This window comes from Stylophora pistillata, chromosome 3 (genome assembly GCF_964205215.1).
Source record: "Stylophora pistillata chromosome 3, jaStyPist1.2, whole genome shotgun sequence".
NCBI classification, from domain to species: domain Eukaryota; kingdom Metazoa; phylum Cnidaria; class Anthozoa; order Scleractinia; family Pocilloporidae; genus Stylophora; species Stylophora pistillata.
The window spans coordinates 40,911,129-40,938,985 of record NC_142521.1 but is presented as its reverse complement, the minus strand read 5'-3'; the positions used below and the strand labels follow the sequence as shown (position 1 = coordinate 40,938,985).

General features: G+C 39.8%; 1 protein-coding gene across 7 annotated transcripts in view; it reads left to right on the top strand.

Annotated features, from left to right (window-relative positions):
- The window catches only part of LOC111343164 (uncharacterized), a 119,860-nt gene extending 93,558 nt beyond the window's left edge, over positions 1-26,302 (top strand). For 4 of the 7 annotated variants that reach the window (XM_088754373.1, XM_088754368.1, XM_088754371.1 and 1 more), the window contains 26 exons: positions 27-74; positions 173-382; positions 533-867; positions 1,058-1,295; positions 1,409-1,456; positions 1,555-1,764; positions 1,915-2,249; positions 2,440-2,677; positions 2,791-2,838; positions 2,938-3,147; positions 7,859-8,031; positions 12,919-13,080; positions 13,270-13,507; positions 13,621-13,668; positions 13,767-13,976; positions 16,785-17,119; positions 17,566-17,803; positions 18,137-18,184; positions 18,936-19,282; positions 20,143-20,383; positions 20,917-20,928; positions 21,355-21,564; positions 22,691-23,034; positions 23,799-24,048; positions 24,835-24,849; positions 25,772-26,302. In XM_088754373.1, the coding sequence (XP_088610499.1) occupies positions 27-74; positions 173-382; positions 533-867; positions 1,058-1,295; positions 1,409-1,456; positions 1,555-1,764; positions 1,915-2,249; positions 2,440-2,677; positions 2,791-2,838; positions 2,938-3,147; positions 7,859-8,031; positions 12,919-13,080; positions 13,270-13,507; positions 13,621-13,668; positions 13,767-13,976; positions 16,785-17,119; positions 17,566-17,803; positions 18,137-18,184; positions 18,936-19,282; positions 20,143-20,383; positions 20,917-20,928; positions 21,355-21,564; positions 22,691-23,034; positions 23,799-24,048; positions 24,835-24,839 (4,781 nt within the window). In that variant the 3' untranslated portion in view covers positions 24,840-24,849; positions 25,772-26,302. Of the gene's footprint in view, positions 1-26; positions 75-172; positions 383-532; positions 868-1,057; positions 1,296-1,408; positions 1,457-1,554; positions 1,765-1,914; positions 2,250-2,439; positions 2,678-2,790; positions 2,839-2,937; positions 3,148-7,858; positions 8,194-8,637; positions 8,876-9,207; positions 9,256-10,006; positions 10,354-11,213; positions 11,780-12,120; positions 12,331-12,918; positions 13,081-13,269; positions 13,508-13,620; positions 13,669-13,766; positions 13,977-16,784; positions 17,120-17,565; positions 17,804-18,136; positions 18,185-18,935; positions 19,283-20,142; positions 20,384-20,916; positions 20,929-21,354; positions 21,565-22,690; positions 23,035-23,798; positions 24,049-24,834; positions 24,850-25,771 lie in introns of those variants that run through there. The other 3 variants (XM_088754370.1, XM_088754372.1, XR_015999018.1) reach the window with 3 other exon arrangements.
- Positions 26,303-27,857: the final 1,555 nt, after the last annotated feature.

The following is a 27,857-nucleotide window of genomic DNA, read 5'->3' as shown; positions in this document are numbered from 1 at the left end:
CGATATGTTATCTTTTTCTATTTCAGTGACTCCTGCTGCTACAACACCAACCCCAGCACCTACAACTCCCCCTGGTATATGCTATTCCAGATCGTCTTTCATTATTTTTTCGTATTTCCTTGCCTTTTGCTCATTTAAAATAATTAATGACGAAAATTTGTTTACTCTACAGATCCGTGCACGACTGTTGGCTGTAATGCGCCCTACAACATCGGTTGTAAAAATGTGAACAACACGGCTGAGTGCATCTGCCTCGACTGTCCCGACACAGTCAGCCCTGTCTGTACCTCAGATGATGTCCAGGACCGCTCTGAATGCCTTATGAAAAGGCAATCATGTGGAAGTGGTGAAATGGTAACTGTTGGAAAGAGCGGACCATGTGGTATGTGAATTCAACTAACTAAACCTGGAAGTCTTAGAAAACGTCCAGTTGTAAGGCCCAGTTCTAGTGTATCTCCAACTGGGTTTACTCCAGTTTAAGGTGCTCATCAAGAAATTTTTTGTAACTCACTTCCTTTTCTCTATTTTACAGACAAGGAATGCAGTCCAATCGTAGATATTGGATTTGTCATTGACTCATCTGGAAGCATTGGACGAAGGAACTGGGCAAGAATGAAGAGATTCCTAAAGGCGATGGTCAGCAAACTTGATATCAGTCCATCTAATACGCACATATCAGCTATTGCCTATAGCAACAATCCCAAGGTGGTGTACCGGTTTAACAACCGACAAGAAACAAATGACGTCAACGCTGCATTCGACGGTATGCGTTGGCAGCGAGGCTTTACTTATACGGACAAAGCTATTTTGCTGGCGGAAAGTGATTTATACAAGCCTGCAAATGGCATGAGACCAAACGTTCCGAAGGTAAGGAGTTCTTTGCAATTGAGACTGTTACTTTCTGGTGTGTCTTGGTGATCTTTTTTTTTCTTTTGCATTGGTGCATTGTAAGTCTTTATTATGTTAATAAACGGGCAGGGTATAGTGATTGAGTGTTGTTTAGACCAGCTGTGCCTATTTCCATTTCATGAGATCCCTTAAATTCTTTGTCCGTCAGGTTTTGATTGTCATCACCGATGGAGCGCAGACAACAACCAAAGCATACACCCCGCTACCAAGAGCATCTGCAGGTGTAAAGAGTAAAGGCGTAGCAGTCTATGCTATTGGAGTTGGCAAGGGAGCAATTGAGGCAGAGCTGAGAGAAATTGCATCCAGCCAACAAAATGTCTATATAGCAGCCTCTTTCAAGGAGCTCCACAACCTTGCTGTAGAAATACGGAAGAGACTCTGCGACGGTAAGTTTTGCTAATCATCAATAAAACTGGTCCAAGGCGCCACCGTGCGTCCTCCTAACATAGACAGTGGTTTATGTTTATCTTAAACGATATGTTATCTTTTTCTATTTCAGTGACTCCTCCTGCTACAACACCAACCCCAGCACCTACAACTCCCCCTGGTATATGCTATTCCAGATCGTCTTTCATTATTTTTTCGTATTTCCTTGCCCTTTGCTCATTTAAAATAATTAATTACGAAAATCCGTTTACTCTACAGATCCGTGCACGACTGTTGGCTGTAATGCGCCCTACAACATCGGTTGTAAAAATGTGAACAACACGGCTGAGTGCATCTGCCTCGACTGTCCCGACACAGCCAGCCCTGTGTGTACCTCAGATGATGTCCAAGACCGCTCTGAATGCCTCATGAAAAGACAGTCGTGTGAAAGTGGTGAAATGGTAACTGTTGGAAAGAGCGGACCATGTGGTATGTGAATTCAACTAACTAAACCTGGAAGTCTTAGAAAACGTCCAGTTGTAAGGCCCAGTTCTAGTGTATCTCCAACTGGGTTTACTCCAGTTTAAGGTGCTCATCAAGAAATTTTTTGTAACTCACTTCCTTTTCTCTATTTTACAGACAAGGAATGCAGTCCAATCGTAGATATTGGATTTGTCATTGACTCATCTGGAAGCATTGGACGAAGGAACTGGGCAAGAATGAAGAGATTCCTAAAGGCGATGGTCAGCAAACTTGATATCAGTCCATCTAATACGCACATATCAGCTATTGCCTATAGCAACAATCCCAAGGTGGTGTACCGGTTTAACAACCGACAAGAAACAAATGACGTCAACGCTGCATTCGACGGTATGCGTTGGCAGCGAGGCTTTACTTATACGGACAAAGCTATTTTGCTGGCGGAAAGTGATTTATACAAGCCTGCAAATGGCATGAGACCAAACGTTCCGAAGGTAAGGAATTCTTTGCAATTGAGACTGTTACTTTCTGGTGTGTCTTGGTGATCTTTTTTTTTGTTTTGCATTGGTGCATTGTAAGTCTTTCTTATGTTAATAAACGGGCAGGGTATAGTGATAGAATATTGTTTATACCAGCTGTACCTATTTCCATTTCATGAGATCCCTTGAATTCTTTGTCCGTCAGGTTTTGATCGTCATCACCGATGGAGCGCAGACAACAACCAAAGCATACACCCCGCTACCAAGAGCATCTGCAGGTGTAAAGAGTAAACGCGTAGCAGTCTATGCTATTGGAGTTGGCAAGGGAGCAATTGAGGCAGAGCTGAGAGAAATTGCATCCAGCCAACAAAATGTCTATATAGCAGCCTCTTTCAAGGAGCTCCACAACCTTGCAGTAGAAATACGGAAGAGACTCTGCGACGGTAAGTTTTGCTAATCATCAATAAAACTGGTCCAAGGCGCCACCGTGCGTCCTCCTAACATAGACAGTGGTTTATGTTTATCTTAAACGATATGTTATCTTTTTCTATTTCAGTGACTCCTCCTGCTACAACACCAACCCCAGCACCTACAACTCCCCCTGGTATATGCTATTCCAGATCGTCTTTCATTAGTTTTTTCGTATTTCCTTGCCTTTTGCTCATTTAAAATAATTAATTACGAAAATCCGTTTACTCTACAGATCCGTGCACGACTGTTGGCTGTAATGCGCCCTACAACATCGGTTGTAAAAATGTGAACAACACGGCTGAGTGCATCTGCCTCGACTGTCCCGACACAGCCAGCCCTGTGTGTACCTCAGATGATGTCCAAGACCGCTCTGAATGCCTCATGAAAAGACAGTCGTGTGAAAGTGGTGATATGGTGACTGTGTTAAAGAACGGACCTTGTGGTATGTGAATTCAGCTAACCAACCTTAGAAATTTTTAAAAATGCCCAGTTGTAAGGCCGACTTACAGTTTATCTCCAACTGAATTTTCCCCGGTTTAAGACCAAATGTGCCCAAAAATCTAACATTTTCAAAATATGGTGGCAACAGCCAAGAATCGATTCAGCTCATATTCTCAAGTTAGGTATGTCTTTTGGTGAAACAAAGCACTGCATACTTCGTTTGGCTGAATATCAATTTTTTTTCGAGAAAATTGATAATAACTGAACTTCGCCAAAATGCCGCTTTTCAAGCCCAAGTTTCAGACGAATTTCCACGAATTGAAAACACTTGAACTAATAAACAGTACCAAATCTTCAAAACGACAACATCAATACATATTTTGACATCAATTAGAGCAATTATTGATCGTTTATTTACACAATCTAATTGAATTGATGCGACCTTATTCTAACAAAATTTAGAATAGGAAAAAGTAAACCGTTATTTAACGTGCTAAATAATATAATCGACTAATAATCTGGCTTTTCGAAGGAGAAGTGTAATTCTTTTGGATCTCTAAAGTTTTTCTGGGGGAAATGATTCAGTGCGCTTTAATCAGTTGGATATAAAGTTAATAAAGTTTGATAAAGTTGGATAAAATGAGCTGATTTGATGGTGCCATCAGATAGTCGAAAATATACACCGCCTCTCGCAAACTCAATTTTTTCGCATTTTGCGTCCAACCTACAGCTTCTCTAACATAACATCATCTAACCGTTCACATTTCTTTATCGCAAAGAGGATTGCAGTCCTAGAATTGTTGCATTGCTCCCAAAAAAGCGATATATTTTGGCAGGACCGTTAACACCTCCAGAATGATTGTTTACAAAGCGTCTATCGGGATCGGGGTTTCACTTTTTCCATTTCGTTGAAAAGGGGGCTGTGATTACTTCATGTAAGAGATCTTTCTTAAAATATAACTGTGTCTTCAACCAAACTGCGGACCAAACGTTCGCGGAATATTGCAAGTTCGGAAACATGTTGCTCGTGTGCGGAATAACGCTAATTAATTCAGAATTTAGTCCACTGAAATCAACAACTCCGCAAAAATTCAACATTGAACTGGGAAGCACGTGGCCACAGGAACTAAGGTCGAGTGTTACATGTACGAACAGGAGCAAACAATTATCTAACTCCGATCCTTATTGAATTTATATTTTTATTTGGTAAAATTATTATCTAGGTGGATAAAGCTCATTTTAGGACAAAAAGAACGAAAGATAAACCTAGTTCGGTGATTAAAACAACTGCTTGCTACATATTACTCTATTTTACTGTTGATAAGTTTTCAACTTCCCTGCACTTTTACTTAATTTTCTTCCCTTGACAGTATGTTGTTTTCAAAATGAGTTACAGTCAAACCTATCAAATCAAATTCAGAGGGGTGTTTTTATCGCTAATCGCTGCCAATACACTGAGTATCTATAGAAACACTTGGTGCCTACTTTGTGCAAAAAGGAACCGGTCGAGATGACAGTTGCCTTGAACAGGGGTAAGATTTTTTTCAAAAATCAGAAAAGGAACCATTTTAAAGGATGGCGCTCGTTTCCCTGTTTTGCTATTGTTTTTCATTGATGACCCGCGGTCTCTGAGGAGATTGCAAACTGCTTTGATTTGAAAATTTCCTACGTTTCGTTTGCACATGTTTTTGTTGGTTGATTAAATAATTTATAAGTAGTTTTTAGGAAGCTGAAAGATTGAATCGTATTTTTTTTCTCTTCCTTAATATTTTAATGTCTATTGATTGTTTTATTAATTACAGAAATTACCTTGAACCTGGCATTTTTGTTTACTAATAAAACGAATCGCAGAGAAAAGATGTGAACTCTGCAACAGCATTGGGTGTCTTTCTCCTTATAAGGATGTCTGCTGCTCGTTCAAAACTATAGTATGAGTACACTGTGACTTCGACAAACGATCCAGAAAACGGGAAACGGTAATTACACCTCTTCTCGCCTGTTCAAGGAGGATTGATAGCCACTCCGCTAGTCTCGGTTTTTCCGGGCCAAAAGACGAAGTTGACCTAATTCTTAGCCGAGCAGCCATATTCTCTCCTCCTGTTAACGTGCATTCCATAACAATTTGTCCCTCACTTAGTGCAAAGCTTTGTTTGGGGTGGACAAGACGCTCTAGTTCGAGGCGCCGAGTTCCTTCTGATATATCAAACCATGCTCTATAACATGTCGCCATATAATGCATTGATTGGCTTTGGACTTCTATGAGAAGTAGTCATTGACTTTTTCAATTTACTATCTTGGAAGGAAAGATTAAAGAGATAGGCACAACATGGGTTTGTTTACTTTCTTTTTTTTTCTAGTTAAATCTAGATGTCAGTCTCTTTCCAATGGGCGTGAACATTCTGGTCTGACCAGACAACAGGCTTACGTTAAATTTGTCATTACGCTTCAGCTACGCTCTATAATATATCGCCATATAATGCATTGATGGCTTTCGACCCGACCATATTTGAGGGGGATAGATTTCTGCTTACTTGGCTACCTACTTGGGCAAGAATACTAAATAACTAACTAGTTGAGTTAATTTTTCAAAGCCACTGTTTTAAAAATGCAAGTCCTTGATGAAGGTATACCGACACGCACTCGAGTCTGCTGTATCAGATGGTGCAGTGATAACGCGAGTTCTGAGATACGCCGAAATGGTTTTATTTCCAGAGGTGACCTTTTTTGTGAATATGAGAACGTACTTCCTGCGCCGTAGTCTTACTACCGGCACGAGTAACTAACAAGGCGCAGTAGCCTCTGGGAAAGAACTGCTACAAATATAAAGCTGTTGAACGTTGGATAATAGAAACATTTTAGCCAAAGTTGTGGTTTTCCAGATTTGACCCTCATAAATCTTCTTTTAAATAAACAAATATTCGAAGCCGGCACTTTTCTCTGTTGCACATCTGCAGTGACGGGCTATGCCCTTTCCAGATCTTTCGCTCTATTTGTCTTAAAATGAGCTTTATTCATCGAAGTACCATAAAACATTCAAATGTGATATATTAAATTATGATCGGAGTTAGATAATTATTTGCTCCTGTTTCGTATATACTACACTCGACCTGAGATCCTGTCGCCACGTGCTTCACAGTCCCATGTTTTCTTTTTGCGTTTTATTTCAGTAGATCTCATTTTGAATTAATTAGCGTTATTCCACACACGAGAGACATGTTTCAGAAGCAGCAACATTCCGCTTACATTTAGACTTATATTTAAACAAAGATCTCTTACGTGAAGTATTTCAACGAAACGGGAACAGAGAAACCCCGAGATACGCTTTGTAAACAATAATTATCAGGAGGTGTTGACTATTCTGCCAAGTTATTGCTATTGTGGGAGCAACGCAACAATTCTAGCACTACAATCCCCTTTTGTAATACAGCAATATGGACGGTAAGATGATATTATGTTAACTAAGCTGTAAATTGGACGTAAATCGAGCCTCCCGGTTAACTCAATTGGTTAGAGCGCTGGACTGTTGTGCGGGAGGTCGAGGTCGATGGTTCGAGCCCCGGCCGGATCAACACTCAAGGTCTTAAAATAACTGAGGAGAATGCGCTACCTTTCTAAAATATAAAGAAATGGATAGACATTCTAGTCTTCTCGGATAAGGACGAATAGACCGTAGGTCCTCTCTCCTGCATCTATTAATTAGTTAATTTGGTTAGGCAGGGGTTGTTACAGAACCCACTCACGAGATTACTGTGATGTAGTCTGGCCTGTTTACTGGGAATTGGGGGAAAGGGGGCATCTTCAAATAACTGTCCTTCGATTGTTTGTAAACTCCTGATGCAGTCCGGCCAAAGTCCCCCGAAAAGTGTTGTGATGCGCATTTCATCATATCCACATGTTAAATTGCAAAATATAAATATTAAATTATTATTATTATTATTATTATTATTATTAAAGTTGAGTTTGCGTGTGAATGTGTTTACTTTCGATTAACTGACGGCACCGTGAAATCAGCTCTATTTATCCAACTTTAAAATTTGAATACATCGTACTGAATCATTTCCCCAAAAAATACTTTGGAGATCCAAAAGAACTACACTACACGCCTTCCAAAAGCTAGATATTCAGTCGATTATATCACTTAGCACATGGTTAAATAACGGGTTACTTTTGACCTATTTTTTATCTCGTTAAAGGAAGGTCGAATAAATTCAATTAGGTTGTGTAAATAAACGATCAAGAATTGTTCAAATTCCTGTCAACCTATGCATTGATGTTGTTTTTTAAGATTTGCTACGTTTTATCGGTCCAAGTGTTTTCAATTCGTGGCACAACGCCCCTAGATTAGTCTGAAAATTCTGAGCTTCAAAAGCGGCATTCTGGCGAAATTCAGTGATCGATTTCCTCGAAAAAATCGATCTTCAGCCAAACGAAGTAGGTAGTGCCTTGTTTCGCCATGATATCTACCTAACTTGAGAATATGAGCCGAATCAATTTTTTTGCCAGACATATATAAAGTGCATGGACAATCAAACTCTGAAACAAGTTGCCTTCTCCACTTTGAAAAGTTTGGCGTGATGCCTTGGTTTTCTATTCGTTTTCTGAACCGAATTTGAGTGTCTTTAAAATGATGAATGCACCTTAACAGAGGCAGAAGTTCTTGATCTTTAAAGAATCTCAACCTTGTAATCAGTGTAGTATTTGAATGTTTCCAGAAAATGAATGCAGACCAATCGCAGATATTGGATTTGTCATTGACTCATCTGGAAGCATTGGACGGAGTAACTGGGGAAGGATGAAGCGATTCCTCAAAGCATTGGTCAGCAAACTTGACATTAGTGCGTCGAATACACACATATCTGCTGTTGCTTATAGCAACAAACCCAAGGTGGTGTATCGGTTTAATAACCGCCAAGGAACAGATGACGTCAATAGTGCGTTTGACGGTATGCGTTGGCAGCGTGGCCTCACGTACACAGACAAGGCTCTTTTGCTTGCAAACAGTGATTTGTTCCAGACTGCTAACGGCATGAGACCAAATGTTGGAAAGGTGGGTATATATTTCTTTGTTGTGACTTTACTCATTTGTATCCGATAACTGTTTTAACTTATTTGTAAGTATTTTTTGTGTTTTCATCTAGAAATCAGCTAAAATAGAATTCTTGTAGAGCTGATTTATGATAAATCTTTTCGTGGCTACTGCCTCACGTTGGATGCGAAGCCAGATATTTTATCAATGAGAGTGAGTGAATGTAACAATACGATTCCGTTCTTGACCCAATTTTCACCCGATATTTCCTGGTTCTTTTTTTTTTCGGAGTATCTTTGAAGTTCAACTTTCGCACTTGATACACAACTAGGTTCTATCCTTTTTTATTCTTGATTGCTTCCATGGTCAGGTGTTGGTTGTTGATCGTAGGAGTGAGTAATTTAATGACTCAGTTCTTCACTTTCCTGTGTCCTTAAAATCACTTTGAATGTTTCTTTCTGTTAGGTTTTGATTGTAATCACTGATGGAGCACAGACAAAAACCAAAGCCTTCACCGAACTAACTGTAGCGTCACAGGGTGTAAAGAACAAAGGAGTCGTAGTTTATGCAATTGGAGTTGGCAAAGGAGCAAATGAACCAGAGCTTAGAGAAATTGCATCGAATCAAGACCATGTCTACGTGTCAGGATCTTTCAAGGAACTCCAGGCCCTCGCTGTTCGGATCAGGGGGAGGCTCTGCAACGGTCAGAATAATAATAATCAATTTTATGACTTTTATGAAGCACGCAGTGACGCTTAAAAAAGAATTAGAGTTAAGTGCAGTCTGGGGCATCTACCAGTTACCGATCAAAAGCCCCCAACCTTCCCGAAGGATTGTGATCCCCTTTCATTTAAGATTTATCTGTATATGGCAAAGGTGTATCCCACCTCTTTAAAGAGGACAAACAATATTGGATATTGGAATATCGTTGAGTCTTTATAGAGCGAAATAATTTAATTGGAAAAACAAGGCAAAACTGCATTGTTACGTATTTTGTATCAATCGTTTTTATTTGGTTTCTCTCATTTCTTCCAGTTCCACCTCCACCTACGACATTACCTCCCACAACGCCGACACCAACGGGTAGGTTACTCTTTATCGTCAAACTAATTCACAGCGTATTCCAGGGAATATTATTCATTTACGTCTTGTTCTGTTCTTATGGTCGGTGGATTTCCACCGAGTCATAGTTTTTGGAACAATATTGCAAATAGAGCTCAATTTTGAAGGCAGGCATTCTGCCCAGCTTCTTTACCCCTTTAGCAGCGCTCCATACTCAAGGGGTGTTTTACCACGATGAACAGTTTAAAACACAACTAACTATGGAAATAGTCATTACTAGGCACCTTGCTTTTCTTTAGTTGGGGAAGACAATGTGGTGGCCAATTTCCGTTTTCAGGCGGGACGCCTAATCCTTTTTCACCAGGTTACGGAACAAGTATGATTTTTTTTCTCCTCCCACACCAAGCATATGGAGAAAACGAGTAACTTGCTAATTTGCTCTAGCTGACAGCGAGCGCCATTGCCGCTGAAGCTCGCACTTAACTAAATTAGGCGAAAAAGACAGGGGTCGCCACCTAGGCTTTTTTTAATCCGTTTCAAGCTTAGTTGATACCGCTAGCTCCGAAAAGTTTGTTCACTCGCGCAACTTTCCTCCTTCCCACTCCAAAGAAAGAAGACGCTTTGGAAGGTGGGGTGTTGGGCGACATTCCGTAGAGCAGTTGTTAAGGTGACTATCGTTTGCATGAGTAGGGAGGATATTGTAGTTAGCAAGTTACTGCGAGTTGGTATAAGTTTAGTTAATTTCTTGGTTTTTCTATTTTGAATCGTTCAGAATTTGTGTGCGAGGCTGTGGCAGACGTGGCTTTCATTGTAGATTCATCAGGAAGTATTGGACGTCTAAACTGGAGGAGAATGAAATCTTTCCTGAAAGACATGGTCAAAGCTTTTAATGTGGGCCCTGATAAAACACACATTGCAGTGGTTGCCTACAGTACAAAAGCAGTTGTTGAGATCAAATTTAACACGCTTCAAGGTTCCGAAATAACAGCGGCAGGATACAATGCTAAGATTGATAGAATTAGATTCCAGAGAGGGTTCACTTTTATCGACAAAGCTCTGACTCTTGCGGAAACAGACATATTCACAGAAGCAGGAGGAATGAGAAGAAATGTACCCAAGGTAAACTAGCAACTTTCACGACTCGAGTTTTACTCAGAGGTAAACTTAAGGACTGCGAATGGTCCATAGGATGCGTACAGGCCAAATGCTTAGCTCAGTGGACACCAGACTGAGAGATTTAGGTTCGAGCACTGACATTCTCAATGTGCTATGTTCTTGGTAAAGACAATTATTATAATTTAATCTCGCATAGCTTCTCTGATCTCAGGGATGTAAATACCAGCAGGATTTACTTTTTTATTAGTGGAAAGTCATAGTCGGTAAATAGATGGTGGCAGAGAGTTAACACTACGTTGAGATTAGAAACATATTTTATAAAAAAAATATATTTTTAGAGTATTTGTTATAGTCTTCCAAACCCAGTGGTCCATTACAACGAGAAATTTACCGGTTTCTGAACATCGTTACCCACTCATTTTCCCGATAGGACGATGCGATTTGTCAAGTTGTGTTGACATTTCCCCATTTATCATTACCCATTCTTGTGGAGACAGGACTGTCAGGGCAAAATGTCGTTCTCAAGGAAATAACCCATTCATCAGACTAGGACCCAAATATATTTCTTTCTGGAGACCCAGTGCGTTTTCGAAAAAGCTGCAGTACTTAACTTGCATGAAAAATAATACAAAATAAACCAATACAAACAAGATTTCATAAGCTGGGAAATCAGGTTATTGCTGATTTACGATCTGTCGACACGGATAGAGATTGATAGGGTTGTCCACCCTTCGAACAACCGAGGCGTGGTGGCTAAGTAACCCTCACACCCCATCCGGTGCTCTGCAAACATGTGACAAATGTTCTTGGACTCTGATTAACAAATATCCCATAGGAATGACTGATAAATACATCTTTTGCAGATTGCAATCGTCATTACCGACGGTCAGCAGACCACGGATAGAGGGCCTTTCCGAAATATGAGAGATGCGTCAAGTGGCATTAAATATCAGAAAGTTACGGTATACTCACTTGGTATTGGAAAGAACGTTGATCAGCAGCAGCTAGAAGATATTGCCTCTTCAAGTAGCAAAGTATTTGTTGCTGAGAGTTTTAAGACACTTGCTCCTTATGCACAGACAATTGTGCAGAACTCGTGTCCTGGTAAGTCCTCTTTACCAACGGCGCTGACAGAGGCGTCTTCTAATTTTTAAGTCCTTAGTGGAATGAATGTCTTACAAGGAAACTGAAAAAAATTATTTTTCGTTATCTTTATGATTATCGTCGAGTTCGTTTTTGTTTTCGCAAGATGTTCGTTTCTTTTATATACTTCTTGTTTTCTAGCACGATTTTTTATTTTTTTTTTTATCTTGGTTTGTTTGGTTATTTACTACCTGCATGCCTGGTTGTTTGCTTCTTGAGCAAGCTTAAATTTTTCCTTATCTGATCTTGTTTTCTTCCTCCGTTTCCCTTTCAGCCTCAGCTAAAGGTAAGTGTTCTCAAGACTTGTTTTTATTCCAAACTTTTCTTGATTCCAAGGAAAATATACGGTATCTGCTTTAACCTTCGAAAATAAAATGACCTGGTTCTGCCGATCTCGAAAATTGACCAAGAAGCAAAGTATTAGTTGCTGAGAGTTTTAAGACACTTGCTCCTTATGCACACACAATTGTGCAGAGCTCGTGTCCTGGTAAGTCCTCTTCACCAACGGCGCTGACAGAGGCGTCTTCTAATTTTGAAGTCCTTAGTGGAATGAATGTCTTACGATGAAACTGAAAAAAATTATCACTCGTTATCTTTATGATTATTTTCAAATTGGTTTCCTTGCAGATCCGTGCACGACCGTTGGCTGTAACGCGCCCTACAACATCGGTTGTAAAAATGTGAACAACACGGCTGAGTGCATCTGCCCCGACTGTCCCGACACAGTCAGCCCTGTGTGTACCTCAGATGATGTCCAGGACCGCTCTGAATGCCTCATGAAAAGACAGTCGTGTGAAAGTGGTGATATGGTGACTGTGGCAAAGAACGGACCTTGTGGTATGTGAATTCGGCTAGCTGACCTTAGAAATTTTACAAAACGCCCAGTTGTAAGACCGACTTACAGTTTATCTCCAACTAAGTTTTCCCCAGTTTAAGAGCAAATGTGGCCAAAAATCTAACATTTTCAAAATATGCTGGCAACAGCCAAGAATCGACTCAGCTCATATTCTCAAGTTGGGTAGGTCTTTTGGTGAAACAAAGCACTGCATACTTCGTTTGACTAAATATCGATTTTTTTTCGAGAAAATCCATAATAACTGAATAACTAAACCTAAGTAACTAAACCTGGAAGTCTTGGAAAACATCCAGTTGTAAGGCCCAGTTCTAGTGTATCTCCAACTGGGTTTACTCCAGTTTAAGGTGCTCATCATGAAATTTTTTTGTCACTGACTTCATTTTGTCTATTTTACAGACAAGGAATGCAGTCCAATCGTAGATATTGGATTTGTCATTGACTCATCTGGAAGCATTGGACGAAGGAACTGGGCAAGAATGAAGAGATTCCTAAAGTCCATGGTCAGCAAATTTGATATCAGTCCATCTAAAACGCACATATCAGCTATTGCCTATAGCAACAATCCAAAGGTGGTGTACCGGTTTAACAACCGACAAGAAACAAATGACGTCAACGCTGCATTCGACGGTATGCGTTGGCAGCGAGGCTTTACTTATACGGACAAAGCTATTTTGCTGGCGGAAAGTGATTTATACAAGCCTGCAAATGGCATGAGACCAAACGTTCCGAAGGTAAGGGGTTCTTTGCAATTGAGACTGTTACTTTCTGGTGTGTCTTGGTGATTTTTTTTTTCTTTTGCATTGGTGCATTGTAAGTCTTTCCTATGTTAATAAACGGGCAGGGTATAGTGATAGGGTGTTGTTTAGACCAGCTGTGCCTATTTCCATTTCATGAGATCCCTTGAATTCTTTGTCCGTCAGGTTTTGATCGTCATCACCGATGGAGCGCAGACAACAACCAAAGCATACACCCCGCTACCAAGAGCATCTGCAGGTGTAAAGAGTAAAGGCGTAGCGGTCTATGCTATTGGAGTTGGCAAGGGAGCAATCGAGGCAGAGCTGAGAGAAATTGCATCCAGCCAACAAAATGTCTATGTAGCAGCCTCTTTCAAGGAGCTCCACAACCTTGCAGTAGAAATACGGAAGAGACTCTGCGACGGTAAGTTTTGCTAATCATCAATAAAACTGGTCCAAGGCGCCACCGTGCGTCCTCCTAACATAGGCAGTGGTTTATGTTTATCTTAAACGATATGTTATCTTTTTCTATTTCAGTGATTCCTCCTGCTACAACACCAACCCCAGCACCTACAACTCCCCCTGGTATATGCTATTCGAGATCGTCTTTCATTATTTTTTCGTATTTCCTTGCCTTTTGCTCATTTAAAATAATTAATTACGAAAATCCGTTTACTCTACAGATCCATGCACGACTGTTGGCTGTAATGCGCCCTACAACATCGGTTGTAAAAATGTGAACAACACGGCTGAGTGCATCTGCCCCGACTGTCCCGACACAGTCAGCCCTGTGTGTACCTCAGATGATGTCCAAGACCGCTCTGAATGCCTCATGAAAAGACAGTCGTGTGAAAGTGGTGATATGGTGACTGTGTTAAAGAACGGACCTTGTGGTATGTGAATTCAGCTAACTAACCTTAGAAATTTTTAAAAAAGCCCAGTTGTAAGGCCGACTTACAGTTTATCTCCAACTGAATTTTCTCCGGTTTAAGACCAAATGTGCCCAAAAATCTAACATTTTCAAAATATGGTGGCAACAGCCAAGAATCGATTCAGCTCATATTCTCAAGTTAGGTATGTCTTTTGGTGAAACAAAGCACTGCATACTTCGTTTGGCTGAATATCAATTTTTTTTCGAGAAAATCGATAATAACTGAATTTCGCCAAAATGCCGCTTTTCAAGCCCAAGTTTCAGACGAATTTCGGAGCGTCGCGCCACGAATTGAAAACACTTGAACTAATAAACAGTACCAAATCTTCAAAACGGCAACATCAATACATATTTTGACATAAATTAGAGCAATTATTGATCGTTTATTTACACAATCTAATTGAATTGATGCGACCTTATTCTAACAAAATTTAGAATAGGAAAAAGTAAACCGTTATTTAACGTGCTAAATAATATAATCGACTAATAATCTGGCTTTTCGAAGGAGAAGTGTAATTCTTTTGGATCTCTAAAGTTTTTCTGGGGGATATGATTCAGTGCGCTTTAATCAGTTGGATATAAAGTTAATAAAGTTTGATTAAGTTGGATAAAATGAGCTGATTTGATGGTGACATCAGATAGTCGAAAATATACTTGATGAAGGTATACCGACACGCACTCGAGTCTGCTGTATCAGATGGTGCAATGATAACGCGAAGCGTTTCTTGAGTTTCGAGATACGCCGAAATGGTTTTATTTCCAGACGTGACCTTTTTTGTGAATATGAGAACGTACTTCCTGCGCCGTAGTCTTACTACCGGCACGAGTAACTAACAAGGCGCAGTAGCCTCTGGGAAAGAACTGCTATAAATATAAAGCTGTTGAACGTTGGATAATAGAAACATTTTAGCGAAAGTTGTGGTTTTCCAGATTTGACCCTCATAAATCTTCTTTTAAATAAACAAATATTCGAACCCGGCACTTTTCTCTGTTGCACATCTGCAGTGATGGGGTATGCCCTTTCCAGATCTTTCGCTCTTTTTGTCTTAAAATGAGCTTTATTCATCGAAGTACCATAAAACATTCAAATGTGATATATTAAATAATGATCGGAGTTAGATAAATATATGCTCCTGTTTCGTACATACTACACTCGACCTGAGATCCTGTAGCCACGTGCTTCACAGTCCCATGTTTTCTTTCTGCGTTTTATTTCAGTAGACCTCATTTTGAATTAATTAGCGTTATTCCACACACGAGAGACATGTTTCAGAAGCAGCAACATTTCGCTTACATTTAGACTTATATTTAAACAAAGATCTCTTACGTGAAGTATTTCAACGAAACGGGAACAGAGAAACCCCGAGATACGCTTTGTAAACAATAATTATCAGGAGGTGTTGACTATTCTGCCAAGTTATATTGCTATTGTGGGAGCAACGCAACAATTCTAGCACTACAATCCCCTTTTGTAATACAGCAATATGGACGGTAAGATGATATTATGTTAACTAAGCTGTAGATTGGACGTAAATCGAGCCTCCCGGTGAGCTCAATTGGTTAGAGCGCTGGACTGTTGTGCGGGAGGTCGAGGTCGATGGTTCGTGCCCCGGCCGGACCAACACTCTAGGTCTTAAATTAACTGAGAAGAATGCGCTACCTTTCTATAATATAAAGAAATGGATAGACATTCTAGTCTTCTCGGATAAGGACGAATAGACCGTAGGTCCTCTCTCCTGCATCTATTAATTAGTTAATTTTGTTAGGCAGGGGTCGTTACAGAACCCACTCACGAGATTACTGTGATGTAGTCTGGCCTGTTTACTGGGAATTGGGGGAAAGGGGGCATCTTCAAATAACTTTCCTTCGATTTTTTGTAAACTGCTGATGCAGTCCGGCCAAAGTCCCCCGAAAAGTGTTGTGATGCGCATTTCATCATATCCACATGTTCAATTGCAAAATATAAATATTAAATTATTATTATTATTATTATTAATATTATTATAACAGTTGACTTTGCGTGTGAATGTGTTTACTTTCGATTATCTGACGGCACCGTGAAATCAGCTCTATTTATCCAACTTTAAAATTTGATTACATCGTATTGAATCATTTCCCCAAAAAATACTTTGGAGATCCAAAAGAACTACACTACACGCCTTCCAAAAGCTAGATTTTTAGTCGATTATATCACTTAGCACATGGTTAAACAACGGGTTACTTTTGACCTATTTTTTATCTCTTTAAAAGAAGGTCGAATAAATTCAATTAGGTTGTGTAAATAAACGATCAAGAATTGTTCAAATTCCTGTCAACCTATGTTTGATGTTGTTTTTTAAGATTTGCTACGTTTTATCGGTCCAAGTGTTTTCAATTCGTGGCACAACGCCCCTAGATTAGTCTGAAATTCTGAGTTTCAAAAGCGGCATTCTGGCGAAATTCAGTGATCGATTTCCTCGAAAAAATCGATCTTCAACCAAACTAAGTAGGTAGTGCCTTGTTTCGCCATGATATCTACCTAACTTGAGAATATGAGCCGAATCAATTTTTTTGCCAGACATATATAAATAAAATGCATGGATAATCAAACTCTGAAACAAGTTGCCTTCTCCACTTTGAAAAGCTTGGCGTGATGCCTTGGTTTTCTATTCGTTTTCTGAACCGAATTTGAATGTCTTTAAAATGATGAATGCACCTTAAAAGAGGCAGAAGTTCTTGATCTTTAAAGCATCTTAACCTTGTAATCAGTGTAGTATTTGAATGTTTACAGAAAATGAATGCAGACCAATCGCAGATATTGGATTTGTCATTGACTCATCTGGAAGCATTGGACGGAGTAACTGGGGAAGGATGAAGCGATTCCTCAAAGCGTTGGTCAGCAAACTTGACATTAGTGCGTCGAATACACACATATCTGCTGTTGCTTATAGCAACAAACCCGAGGTGGTGTATCGGTTTAATAACCGCCAAGGAACAGATGACGTCAATAGTGCGTTTGACGGTATGCGTTGGCAGCGTGGCCTCACGTACACAGACAAGGCTCTTTTGCTTGCAAACAGTGATTTGTTCCAGACTGCTAACGGCATGAGACCAAATGTTGGAAAGGTGGGTATATATTTCTTTGTTGTGACTTTACTCACTTATATCCGTTAACTGTTTTAATTTATTTGTAAGTATTTCTTGTGTTTTCATCTAGAAATCAGCTAAAATAGAATTCTTGTATAGATGATTTATGACAAATCTTTTCGTGGCTACTGCCTCACGTTGGATGAGAAGCCAGATATTTTATCAATGAGAGTGAGTAAATGTAACAATACGATTCCGTTCTTGACCCAATTTTCACCCGATGTTTCCTGGTTCTTCTTTTTTTCGGAGTATCTTTGAAGTTCAACTTTCGCACTTGATACAAAACTGGGTTCTATCCTTTTTTTATTCTTGATTGCTTCCATAGTCAGGTGTTGGTTGTTGATCGTAGGAGTGAGTAATTGAATGACTCAGTTCTTCACTTTCCTGTGTCCTTAAAATTTTATTTGAATGTTTCTTTCTGTTAGGTTTTGATTGTAATCACTGATGGAGCACAGACAAAAACCAAAGCCTTCACCGAACTAACTGTAGCGTCACAGGGTGTAAAGAACAAAGGAGTCGTAGTTTATGCAATTGGAGTTGGCAAAGGAGCAAGTGAACCAGAGCTTAGAGAAATTGCATCGAATCAAGACCATGTCTACGTGTCAGGATCTTTCAAGGAACTCCAGGCCCTTGCTGTTCGGATCAGGGGGAGGCTCTGCAACGGTCAGAATAATAATAATCAATTTTATGACTTTTATGAAGCACGCAATGACGCTTAAAAAAGAATTAGAGTTAAGTGCAGTCTGGGGCATCTACCAGTTACCGATCAAAATCCCCCAACCTTCCCGAAAGATTGTGATCCCCTTTCATTTAAGATTTTGTCTGTATATGGCAAAGGTGTATCCCACCTCTTTAAAGAGGAGAAACGATATTGGATATTGGAATATCGTTGAGTCTTTATAGAGCGAAATAATTTAATTGGAAAAACAAGGCAAAACTGCATTGTTACGTATTTTGTATCAATCGTTTTTATTTGGTTTCTCTCATTTCTTCCAGTTCCACCTCCACCTACGACATTACCTCCCACAACGCCGACACCAACGGGTAGGTTACTCTTTATCGTCAAACTAATTCACAGCGTATTCCAGGGAATATTATTCATTTACGTCTTGTTCTGTTCTTATGGTCGGTGGATTTCCATCTAGTCATATTTTTTGGAACAATATTGCAAATAGAGCTCAGTTTTGAAGGCAGGCATTCTGCCCAGCTTCTTTACCCCTTTAGCAGCGCTCCATACTCAAGGGGTGTTTTACCACGATGAACAGTTTAAAACACAACTAACTATGGAAATAGTCATTACTGGGCACCTTGCTTTTCTTTAGTTGGGGAAGACAATGTGCTGGCCAATTTCCGTTTTCAGGCGGGACGCCTAATCCTTTTTCACCAGGTTACACAACAAGAATGATTTTTTTTCTCCTCCCACACCAAGCATATGGAGAAAACGAGTAACTTGCTAATTTGCTCTAGCTGACAGCGAGCGCCATTGCCGCTGAAGCTCGCACTTAACTAAATTAGGCGAAAAAGACAGGGGTCGCCACCTAGCCTTTTTTTAATCCGTTTCAAGCTTGGTTGATACCGCTAGCTCCGAAAAGTTTGTTCACTCGCGCAACTTTCCTCCTTCCCACTCCAAAGAAAGAAGACGCTTTGGAAGGTGGGGTGTTGGGCGACATTCCGTAGAGCAGTTGTTAAGGTGACTATCGTTTGCATGAGTAGGGAGGATATTGTAGTTAGCAAGTTACTGCGAGTTGGTATAAGTTTAGTTAATTTCTTGGTTTTTCTATTTTGAATCGTTCAGAATTTGTGTGCGAGGCTGTGGCAGACGTGGCTTTCATTGTAGATTCATCAGGAAGTATTGGACGTCTAAACTGGAGGAGAATGAAATCTTTCCTGAAAGACATGGTCAAAGCTTTTAATGTGGGCCCTGATAAAACACACATTGCAGTGGTTGCCTACAGTACAAAAGCAGTTGTTGAGATCAAATTTAACACGCTTCAAGGTTCCGAAATAACAGCGGCAGGATACAATGCTAAGATTGATAGAATTAGATTCCAGAGAGGGTTCACTTTTATCGACAAAGCTCTGACTCTTGCGGAAACAGACATATTCACAGAAGCAGGAGGAATGAGAAGAAATGTACCCAAGGTAAGCTAGCAACTTTCACGACTCGAGTTTTACTCAGAGGTAAACTTAAGGACTGCGAATGGTCCATAGGATGCGTACAGGCCAAATGCTTAGCTCAGTGGACACCAGACTGAGAGATTTAGGTTCGAGCACTGACATTCTCAATGTGCTATGTTCTTGGTAAAGACAATTATTATAATTTAATCTCGCATAGCTTCTCTGATCTCAGGGATGTAAATACCAGCAGGATTTACTTTTTTATTAGTGGAAAGTCATAGTCGGTAAATAGATGGTGGCAGAGAGTTAACACTACGTTGAGATTAGAAACATATTTTATAAAAAAAATATATTTTTAGAGTATTTGTTATAGTCTTCCAAACCCAGTGGTCCATTACAACGAGAAATTTACCGGTTTCTGAACATCGTTACCCACTCATTTTCCCGATAGGACGATGCGATTTGTCAAGTTGTGTTGACATTTCCCCATTTACCATTACCCATTCTTGTGGAGACAGGACTGTCAGGGCAAAATGTCGTTCTCAAGGAAATAACCCATTCATCAGACTAGGACCCAAATATATTTCTTTCTGGAGACCCAGTGCGTTTTCGAAAAAGCTGCAGTACTTAACTTGCATGAAAAATAATACAAAATAAACCAATACAAACAAGATTTCATAAGCTGGGAAATCAGGTTATTGCTGATTTACGATCTGTCGACACGGATAGAGATTGATAGGGTTGTCCACCCTTCGAACAACCGAGGCGTGGTGGCCAAGTAACCCTCACACCCCATCCGGTGCTCTGCAAACATGTGACAAATGTTTTTGGACTCTGATTAACAAATATCCCATAGGAATGACTGATAAATTCATCTTTTGCAGATTGCAATCGTCATTACCGACGGTCAGCAGACCACGGATAGAGGGCCTTTCCGAAATATGAGAGATGCGTCAAGTGGCATTAAATATCAGAAAGTTACGGTATACTCACTTGGTATTGGAAAGAACGTTGATCAGCAGCAGCTAGAAGATATTGCCTCTTCAAGTAGCAAAGTATTTGTTGCTGAGAGTTTTAAGACACTTGCTCCTTATGCACAGACAATTGTGCAGAACTCGTGTCCTGGTAAGTCCTCTTTACCAACGGCGCTGACAGAGGCGTCTTCTAATTTTTAAGTCCTTAGTGGAATGAATGTCTTACAAGGAAACTGAAAAAAATTATTTTTCGTTATCTTTATGATTATCGTCGAGTTCGTTTTTGTTTTCGCAAGATGTTCGTTTCTTTTATATACTTCTTGTTTTCTAGCACGATTTTTTATTTTTTTTTTTATCTTGGTTTGTTTGGTTATTTACTACCTGCATGCCTGGTTGTTTGCTTCTTGAGCAAGCTTATTTGTTGCTCGCTTACTGAATAACCACACGTTACTGTGTTTATTTCTGTGTTTGTGTTCCCTTAGTTTCATAGTAAAAAAAAGCAGGAAGAGAAATACTAGCAGTTTGATAATAAATCGATTTAAAGACTCCTTTGTACCTCCACAATTCCCTTCATCTCTCCCAGAAATTCTTTGCCAAGAAATTTTTATTAAAGTGAGAACAAGACCATCTCTATCACAGCGTTTCCTTATCTGACCTTTTTTTCTTCCTCCGTTTCCCTTTCAGCTTCAGCTAAAGGTGAGAGTTCTCAGGACTTGTTTTTATTCCAAAATTTTTTTTCAATTCCAAGCGAAATATACAGTACCTGCTTTAACCTTCAAAAATAAAATGACCTGCTTCTGGCGACCTTGAAAAGTGACCTGTGTTATATGGTAGAAAACTTCTCACCATATTGAGAGAATACGAAGGTCCACTAACAACCGTTCATTAATCCTTTTGTCCAGTTAGTGCTGGATTACGTGAAAGATTCTTACTTGCCAGGTTCTGGTCCAAATTTATTATATTTTCCTTTCGTTTCTGACACATACTCCATGGCATTGGGCTAACAAAGTTACCGGAACTTTTGATAAAAGGGCTTCATATTGCGAACCGAGACTTCTTCATTCGGATTCGCTGAGTTTCCATTCAAGTACATATTTAATGCTGTAATCATATTTTTGACAGATGCTTGTGAGATATTTCCTTGTAAGGCACCCCACAACATCGGTTGTAGAGTGGTTGACGATGAAACAGAGTGTATCTGTCCATCCTGCCCTGCTTCTTCCAGTCCAGTATGTGCTACTGATGATGTACAAGACATAAGTGAGTGCTTTACGAAGAGACAGGCCTGTCTCACTTCAACTCCAATAAATATTGCCACGAGGGCTCCGTGTGGTGAGTCAAAATCTATAGATAGTAAAGGCTGATAGTTTCTAAAGAAACTGTTAGGGGCTGCGTCGGTGGGTAACCAAATAATTTGGATATATCAACAAAGTTACCTAACCATTCCAAGCAACATATGGCAATCTGCGGTCTTTCCTTACACTTAGGTAGCACTGAAAGCCGTAAAGCTCTTGAACAAAAGCTCATCTTTCAAACCGGCAGTCTAAATTCCACAGGGATCAACGAACGCTTTTCATTCCACTAATTTATTCGTGTTTTTCTCGTTGCCATTTTCCCACCAATAACGTAGCTCCATTTTCTGCCTTTAAAAGCACACACAACCCACAATTCCTGTATTCGCTCCGACGAAGAGCTAACGCTCGAAACGTCAGCTTTTGTAATCGTTACGGTGGCCAATTTACCATTTCAACTTTTTTGATATATCCAAATTATTTCTATATATAGTGGCAAACTTAATGTGTATTCAATCCGCACTGAGTCTGTACTCAGTTATCTATAAAACCATAGGAGGTAAAGCCTCAGTCCTTGAGCTTTCGCGATCTGAATTTCAATTCCAGCTTATACCAGCCGTTTTACAGCTCCTTTGTAGATGGCGTCATCCACCTGTTGAGTTCGTTTTTTCCTTTTTCTTGATTTATATTGTATACTTACGTGAGAAGATGATCACATCTGGAGTTAATGGTGAATCTAATACGACCGCGTTGACTTTTAGCCCTGAATATGCTAGGATATTGAAACTGCAAGGCGATTTAGTGCCGCCTGAAGATGTTAGCTTCCATATAGGATCTGGCGTATCAATAATGGTTCCCTTGTGTATGTTCCCTTAGAAAACATCTTTCTCTTTTTGACGTGAAATGGGTTGGGAGTTCATTAGCTAGTTTTCTAAACTTCTGTAAAATGTTGTATAATATATTACATTTCTTTGAGTCTTCTCTAACGCTGGTATGCGATAATTGAATCTTTGAGTAGTGAAGGTGGCTGAGTTGTATATTTTTTCAGTCTGGTATTCTAGATTAAAGGGTAGGGGAGTGCTCCCTTCTTGAACTTTGGAGCTTAAATCTAAAAGCCATAAGAGAATGTAAAATACGTTTTTACTCGTGGTTTGCACATTTCATAGTGCCCGACTGCAGAAAAGCCGCAGACATCGCCTTTATAGTGGACTCTTCTGGAAGCATTGGTAAGACGAACTGGGAACGAACAAAACGATTCCTGAAAAGAATGGTCAACAAACTGGACATAGGAATGTCCACCACCCATGTTGCTGTGATCACTTACAGCAATAATCCCCAAACCATCTTGCGTTTCGACACTCTCCAAGGAAGTAGTCTCAGCGTGGCAGGGGTCAACAATGTTTTGGACGGTTTGCAGTGGCAACGAGGAAAAACTTACATTGACAAGGCTTTAGATGCAGCCGTAAACGTATTTACCACAGGGCGAGGCATGAGAACAAACGTACCCAAGGTGTTTATTTGGTTTCTGTTCCTTTGTAGCAATTAGGGACTTAACGTTGAAGGAAAGGATAACCGTCAACTGAAGTACCAGCATAAAAGATAAATGAGCAGAACATTAACGCTGCACTTGTGTTTTCATTGGTTATACATTTCTTACCTGTCCTCTGGATAACATTAATGTAAATCGCCAAATTTTGCGTAGTTTGATGACTGTTATCCTAACGGCAAATTATGCTCACTTCAAATTCAACGCTACGGACACGTGTCACGACGAGGGGGAGAGATATGGTGCTGTCAAAAAGGGTATATACATGATCCCTATGATCGAGTAACTTGCAAAAATTATTTGATGAAATAGAAAATTTTTTTTTCAGTGACTTTTTCTTGGGCGTCACCGTCGTGAAATCTCCCCATCTTCAACTAGGTGTTGAAAGTAATCTTGGATCGTTTCGGTTCGGCCTTTGCAGCTTGAGCTCTTTCGCTAGAATCCTCTCCAACAAAGAAAATGCGAAAATCACAACTGTAACAAACAAATAAATCACGATTAAATAACTTGCTACATAAGGGGATGCCAAAACAGTCAATCTCATAGCTCATCTAGCAGTATTGATGCAGTCTAAATAGATACATAGATACTTTATTAGGCACAGAATCCATAAAGCTAAGTCACTTATATACTATGAAGCTGTGCATCTAAAGTGTCGTGAACCATTGGACAAACGACAATCTTTTCTTGTCATTATTCTTTACACTTCTTTCCCCTTTTCTTTACAGATGGCTTTTGTCATAACGGACGGTAAACAAACTAAGACGGGATCCTACACCCCCCTAAGAAGAGCTGCAGATCCATTGAGGAGAAAGGGAGTTCAACTGGTTGCTATTGGAGTTGGCAATAGGAATGCTGTGGATACCCGAGAACTTTTGGAGATCGCTGGACAAAATAACTATGTTTACCTCATAGAGTCCTTCGAAGAATTACAGAATCCAGGCCAAGCAAGAATTTTTAGGCAGAGGATTTGCCAAGGTAAGAACCAAGTCTTCTATGCTTCATTCAACGTTAGTTTCAGTCAAATGACCGCGTGGCCTTTAGCTGCTGGTGCTTATATCCGGTTTCTGTAGCCGAAGCAACCAAAGTATGTTTTCTGCTCCTGAGAGGAATGTTAGTCCAGCTCAGGAATTTCCCCCCCCCCCTCCCCCTTGGCATTTTTTCACATTTCCTAGAGAGCAGGCTGGTATTAACGCAAACCCCGGGGATGGACATAGGCACTGGGAGAGGAAACGCTGTTACGTTCACCACTCTGCAGAGGCGGAATTTCTACTACTGTGTCGAAAAGAGAATCATTATTCATTACCATGTAATTTATCCAAAAAGATCTCAAAATCTGATGTCCCTTTAGATCATAGTAGAAGGTGAAATATTTTCTTTAGTAACTCCAAAAATCGCCTCTTTTTCACCGCTGTTTGCCGCCTTTCCTTCGCGTCGTTGCTTATTTGGTGGCTGTCCGCCAAAGGCTCTGTGATCTCCAATTACTATTCGCACGTCTTCAACCCACGAAATTCTGATAGGTTTGAGAAACGCGTTTGCATGTTGACTTATACGCTCTTCAAGATCTAGTCATTTGTAAAGTCGGCCATTCGAAAGTTTTAAAGTTCCAAATGTTTTTCATGGCTGATGCCAACATTTAAGCTGTAAGCCCTACACCTCACGCCAATTTCTTCTGCTCTTCTATTGCATTTAAGTTTGAGTTATCCTGGATGTTGATGTTTAAAAACAACACACTAACTGGTTGCTCTCTTCTTATGTTTTCAGCTTGATTACGTTTAGGTAAGGGCATTTTTATAATAATTCATAACCATTTCTTCCTTTCTATTTTACCTTTTTTGGATGTCCATCGGCTCAATCACTGTCCATCCCTACCGCCAACCAGTCTATCGACCTGTTAGCCTGTCTTTGTTACTGTCTGTATCATTTCCCGTCCGTTTGTCCTTTCATCAGTTTGTTACTTCATCTGACTGTTGTTCTGTCTTAATGTCAGTTTGTCTGTTGTCAGTCTGTCTGTCTGTATAACTATAGTCCGTCAGTCTCTTTGTATGACTGTACGTGCGTCCATCCGGTCTTCATTTTGTCAGTCTGTCTATCTGTATAACTATAGTCCGTCAGTCTCTTTGTATGACTCCGCGTGCGTCCATCCGGTCTTCATTTTGTCAGTCTGTCTGTCTGTATAACTATAGTCCGTCAGTCTCTTTGTATGACTGTACGTGCGTCCATCCGGTCTTCATTTTGTCAGTCTGTCTATCTGTATAACTATAGTCCGTCAGTCTCTTTGTATGACTGCGTGCGTCCGTCCGGTCTTCATTTTGTCAGTCTGTCTGTCTGTATAACTATAGTCCGTCAGTCTCTTTGTATGACTGTGCGTGCGTCCGTCCGGTCTTCATTTTGTCAGTCTGTCAGTCTACCTGTCTGTCTTTTAGTATGACCGTCTGTTCACCCGTCACCTCGTCTCCCTGCTGATATCGCTGAGAAAGGAATCGTGATTACTAAATCTAGTAACCCATTAGGATTTGTTCAGTTGTGAGACTTGGAAAACTTTGAACACGTTTACGATTCTGGCAAGTGATTAGTGCACTGTCTAGTGGAATTCAATCACGTTCCATAAATATTTCTGGTGTTCCCACTCTTTCGAGTTTCAAAGGAATGTGCCACTATTTTTACTAAATGTTGTTTTCTGTGTCTGTTTTTTTTTCAGGGCGTTAAATCGCCGTATTTACCGCTGAGCACCTGTTCAAGACTCCATCACCAGCACCGCGCTGTACCTACTGCTGAAAGCGATGTCTTAAATTCCTTATTTAATGTGTTAGATTAAGCTTGTCTACGTAGATATCAGTTTTCACCTACGATAGCTATCTAAGTAATAAAACGTAATCACGGTTTAACACGGAACGGACATGGCTAAATGTGAAAGAAAACAAACTTGCATAGTGAAGTTTGCTAAGAATTTATGTTAGCGTTATAAACATTAGTACAGTAGTTTTGGTAATTCAACGATTTAGATTAATTTAGCACTTCTACTTTTGCATAGCTGCAGATAGCTTTAACTCTCGCGATTGGGAACATAAGGGTTCAAAATACCCAAACACTCAAAAGACGACTAAGATAAATTAAAGAAACTTTGCAACTCCAAAGAAAGGGACATTTTGACGAAAGTCTCTAAAGCGCATATCTTAGAGTAGCGGTAATGGCAAAAAGCACAGCTATTAAAATCCAACGAACATTCAAATCAAGTCTCAGGATTTATTTGTTGATTCCCTACTATGTGTTTTAAGAGTTTCGTTGACTCAGCGACACTGGATCGAAACAACAAAGGCTTGGGATTCCGGGGTAATGTTATATTTCGTGAAATAGATGAACTGTTCGAGAATAATTGGCCAAAGAAGTTCAGTTTTGCGTCAATTTCTTTTACCTTGCTTTTTGATAGGTCGAGAAACCCAACCCACCTTCTCTCTGATTGGTCGAGAAACCCGAAACACCTTCTCTCTGAATCAGATACGTACCAAACTAAAGCAATCACGACAAGGTCGCTCCCGGTTTACTCGCGTGTTTCTCGCTTAAATCCGTTCACGTGTGCTCCAGTTGGCTCGTTAAAAACCTCTTCCTAACTTTTGTTTCAAATAACAGTTCTCATTTTAATGGTTGTTTTCCCAACACCCAGTCCGAAGACGCTTTAACAGCAACGCTTGCTCGCATGGAAAAAAGAGTGTAGCACTTAGGCGGAATCTGTGGTAGGGATATTGACAACTCCACGTCTTTATACAAACATGATATTCTTTAATACTCTGACTGACGTGGTTGAAACTAAAGAAAATAACAAACGGTTACACAATACACAACCTTGAAAAAATAGCGAACAACGAGGCTATAAAATACCTACATTGTTACGGCCACAGAAACATTATTTTAAAAAGTGCTCTTAGCGAAAAAAAAGGAAAGGGTTATATTACATGATAAATTATGCAGGCAGCACAGAGCGACATAAGGCGGAAAGACAAGAAAAGCGCTAATGAAACAAGTATGATTGCAGAGCGAAAGGACTTAAATAAATGGACTCCAAACACGCAAAGAGAAAAAAAGAAGAAAAAAAAAAAAACAGCAAAAAAAATGTCGCACTTAGAACTTACAAAGAGTCCTTTAGTATTTAGGTCAGTTAACACTTCCATCCCGTGAACCTTCTCGCCAAATGAAATATAGACTTACACAAAGGTTGTTCTCACGTTGTCGTAACTTTTCAATTCGTTTATTAGTAACCTATTGGGCGGAAATGTGATGTACTTGGGTTTTCGTTTGTCGTCTTTTTATGGCTACTGTCTCCATAGGAGGCAAAGCCATAATCTTGCCCTGTTGAGGGGCATAATATGAGTGTAACAATAGAATGCGAACGAGCTCTTAGCCCACAACCACCTTGAGTGTGATAGGTGACCCTCTTCGATGGAATGATAGAATGGTTGAACAGCGAAATATCCTAAAACGTGCCTTGTTGTGTGTAACAAAAGTCTCAGTAATGGAATTGCAATTAAAAAGAAATTTATATATAATAAACAAGAAAAATTAAAATTAAAAGAAGCCTGTTTAATCATTATTGGGGGATAGAGCGATGGAGGAACGGTGAGGTTCTTCAGCTAGACCTTTAACATATTACTATTGTTATCATTATCAAGTTATTATTATTACTATTATTATTATTGTTAATATGATTATTTGTTACCATCTAATTATTGGTTAAGTGTCAATCACTATATTCTTAATCATCTTTCTCTTGGAGAAAGGGATTCTCATAA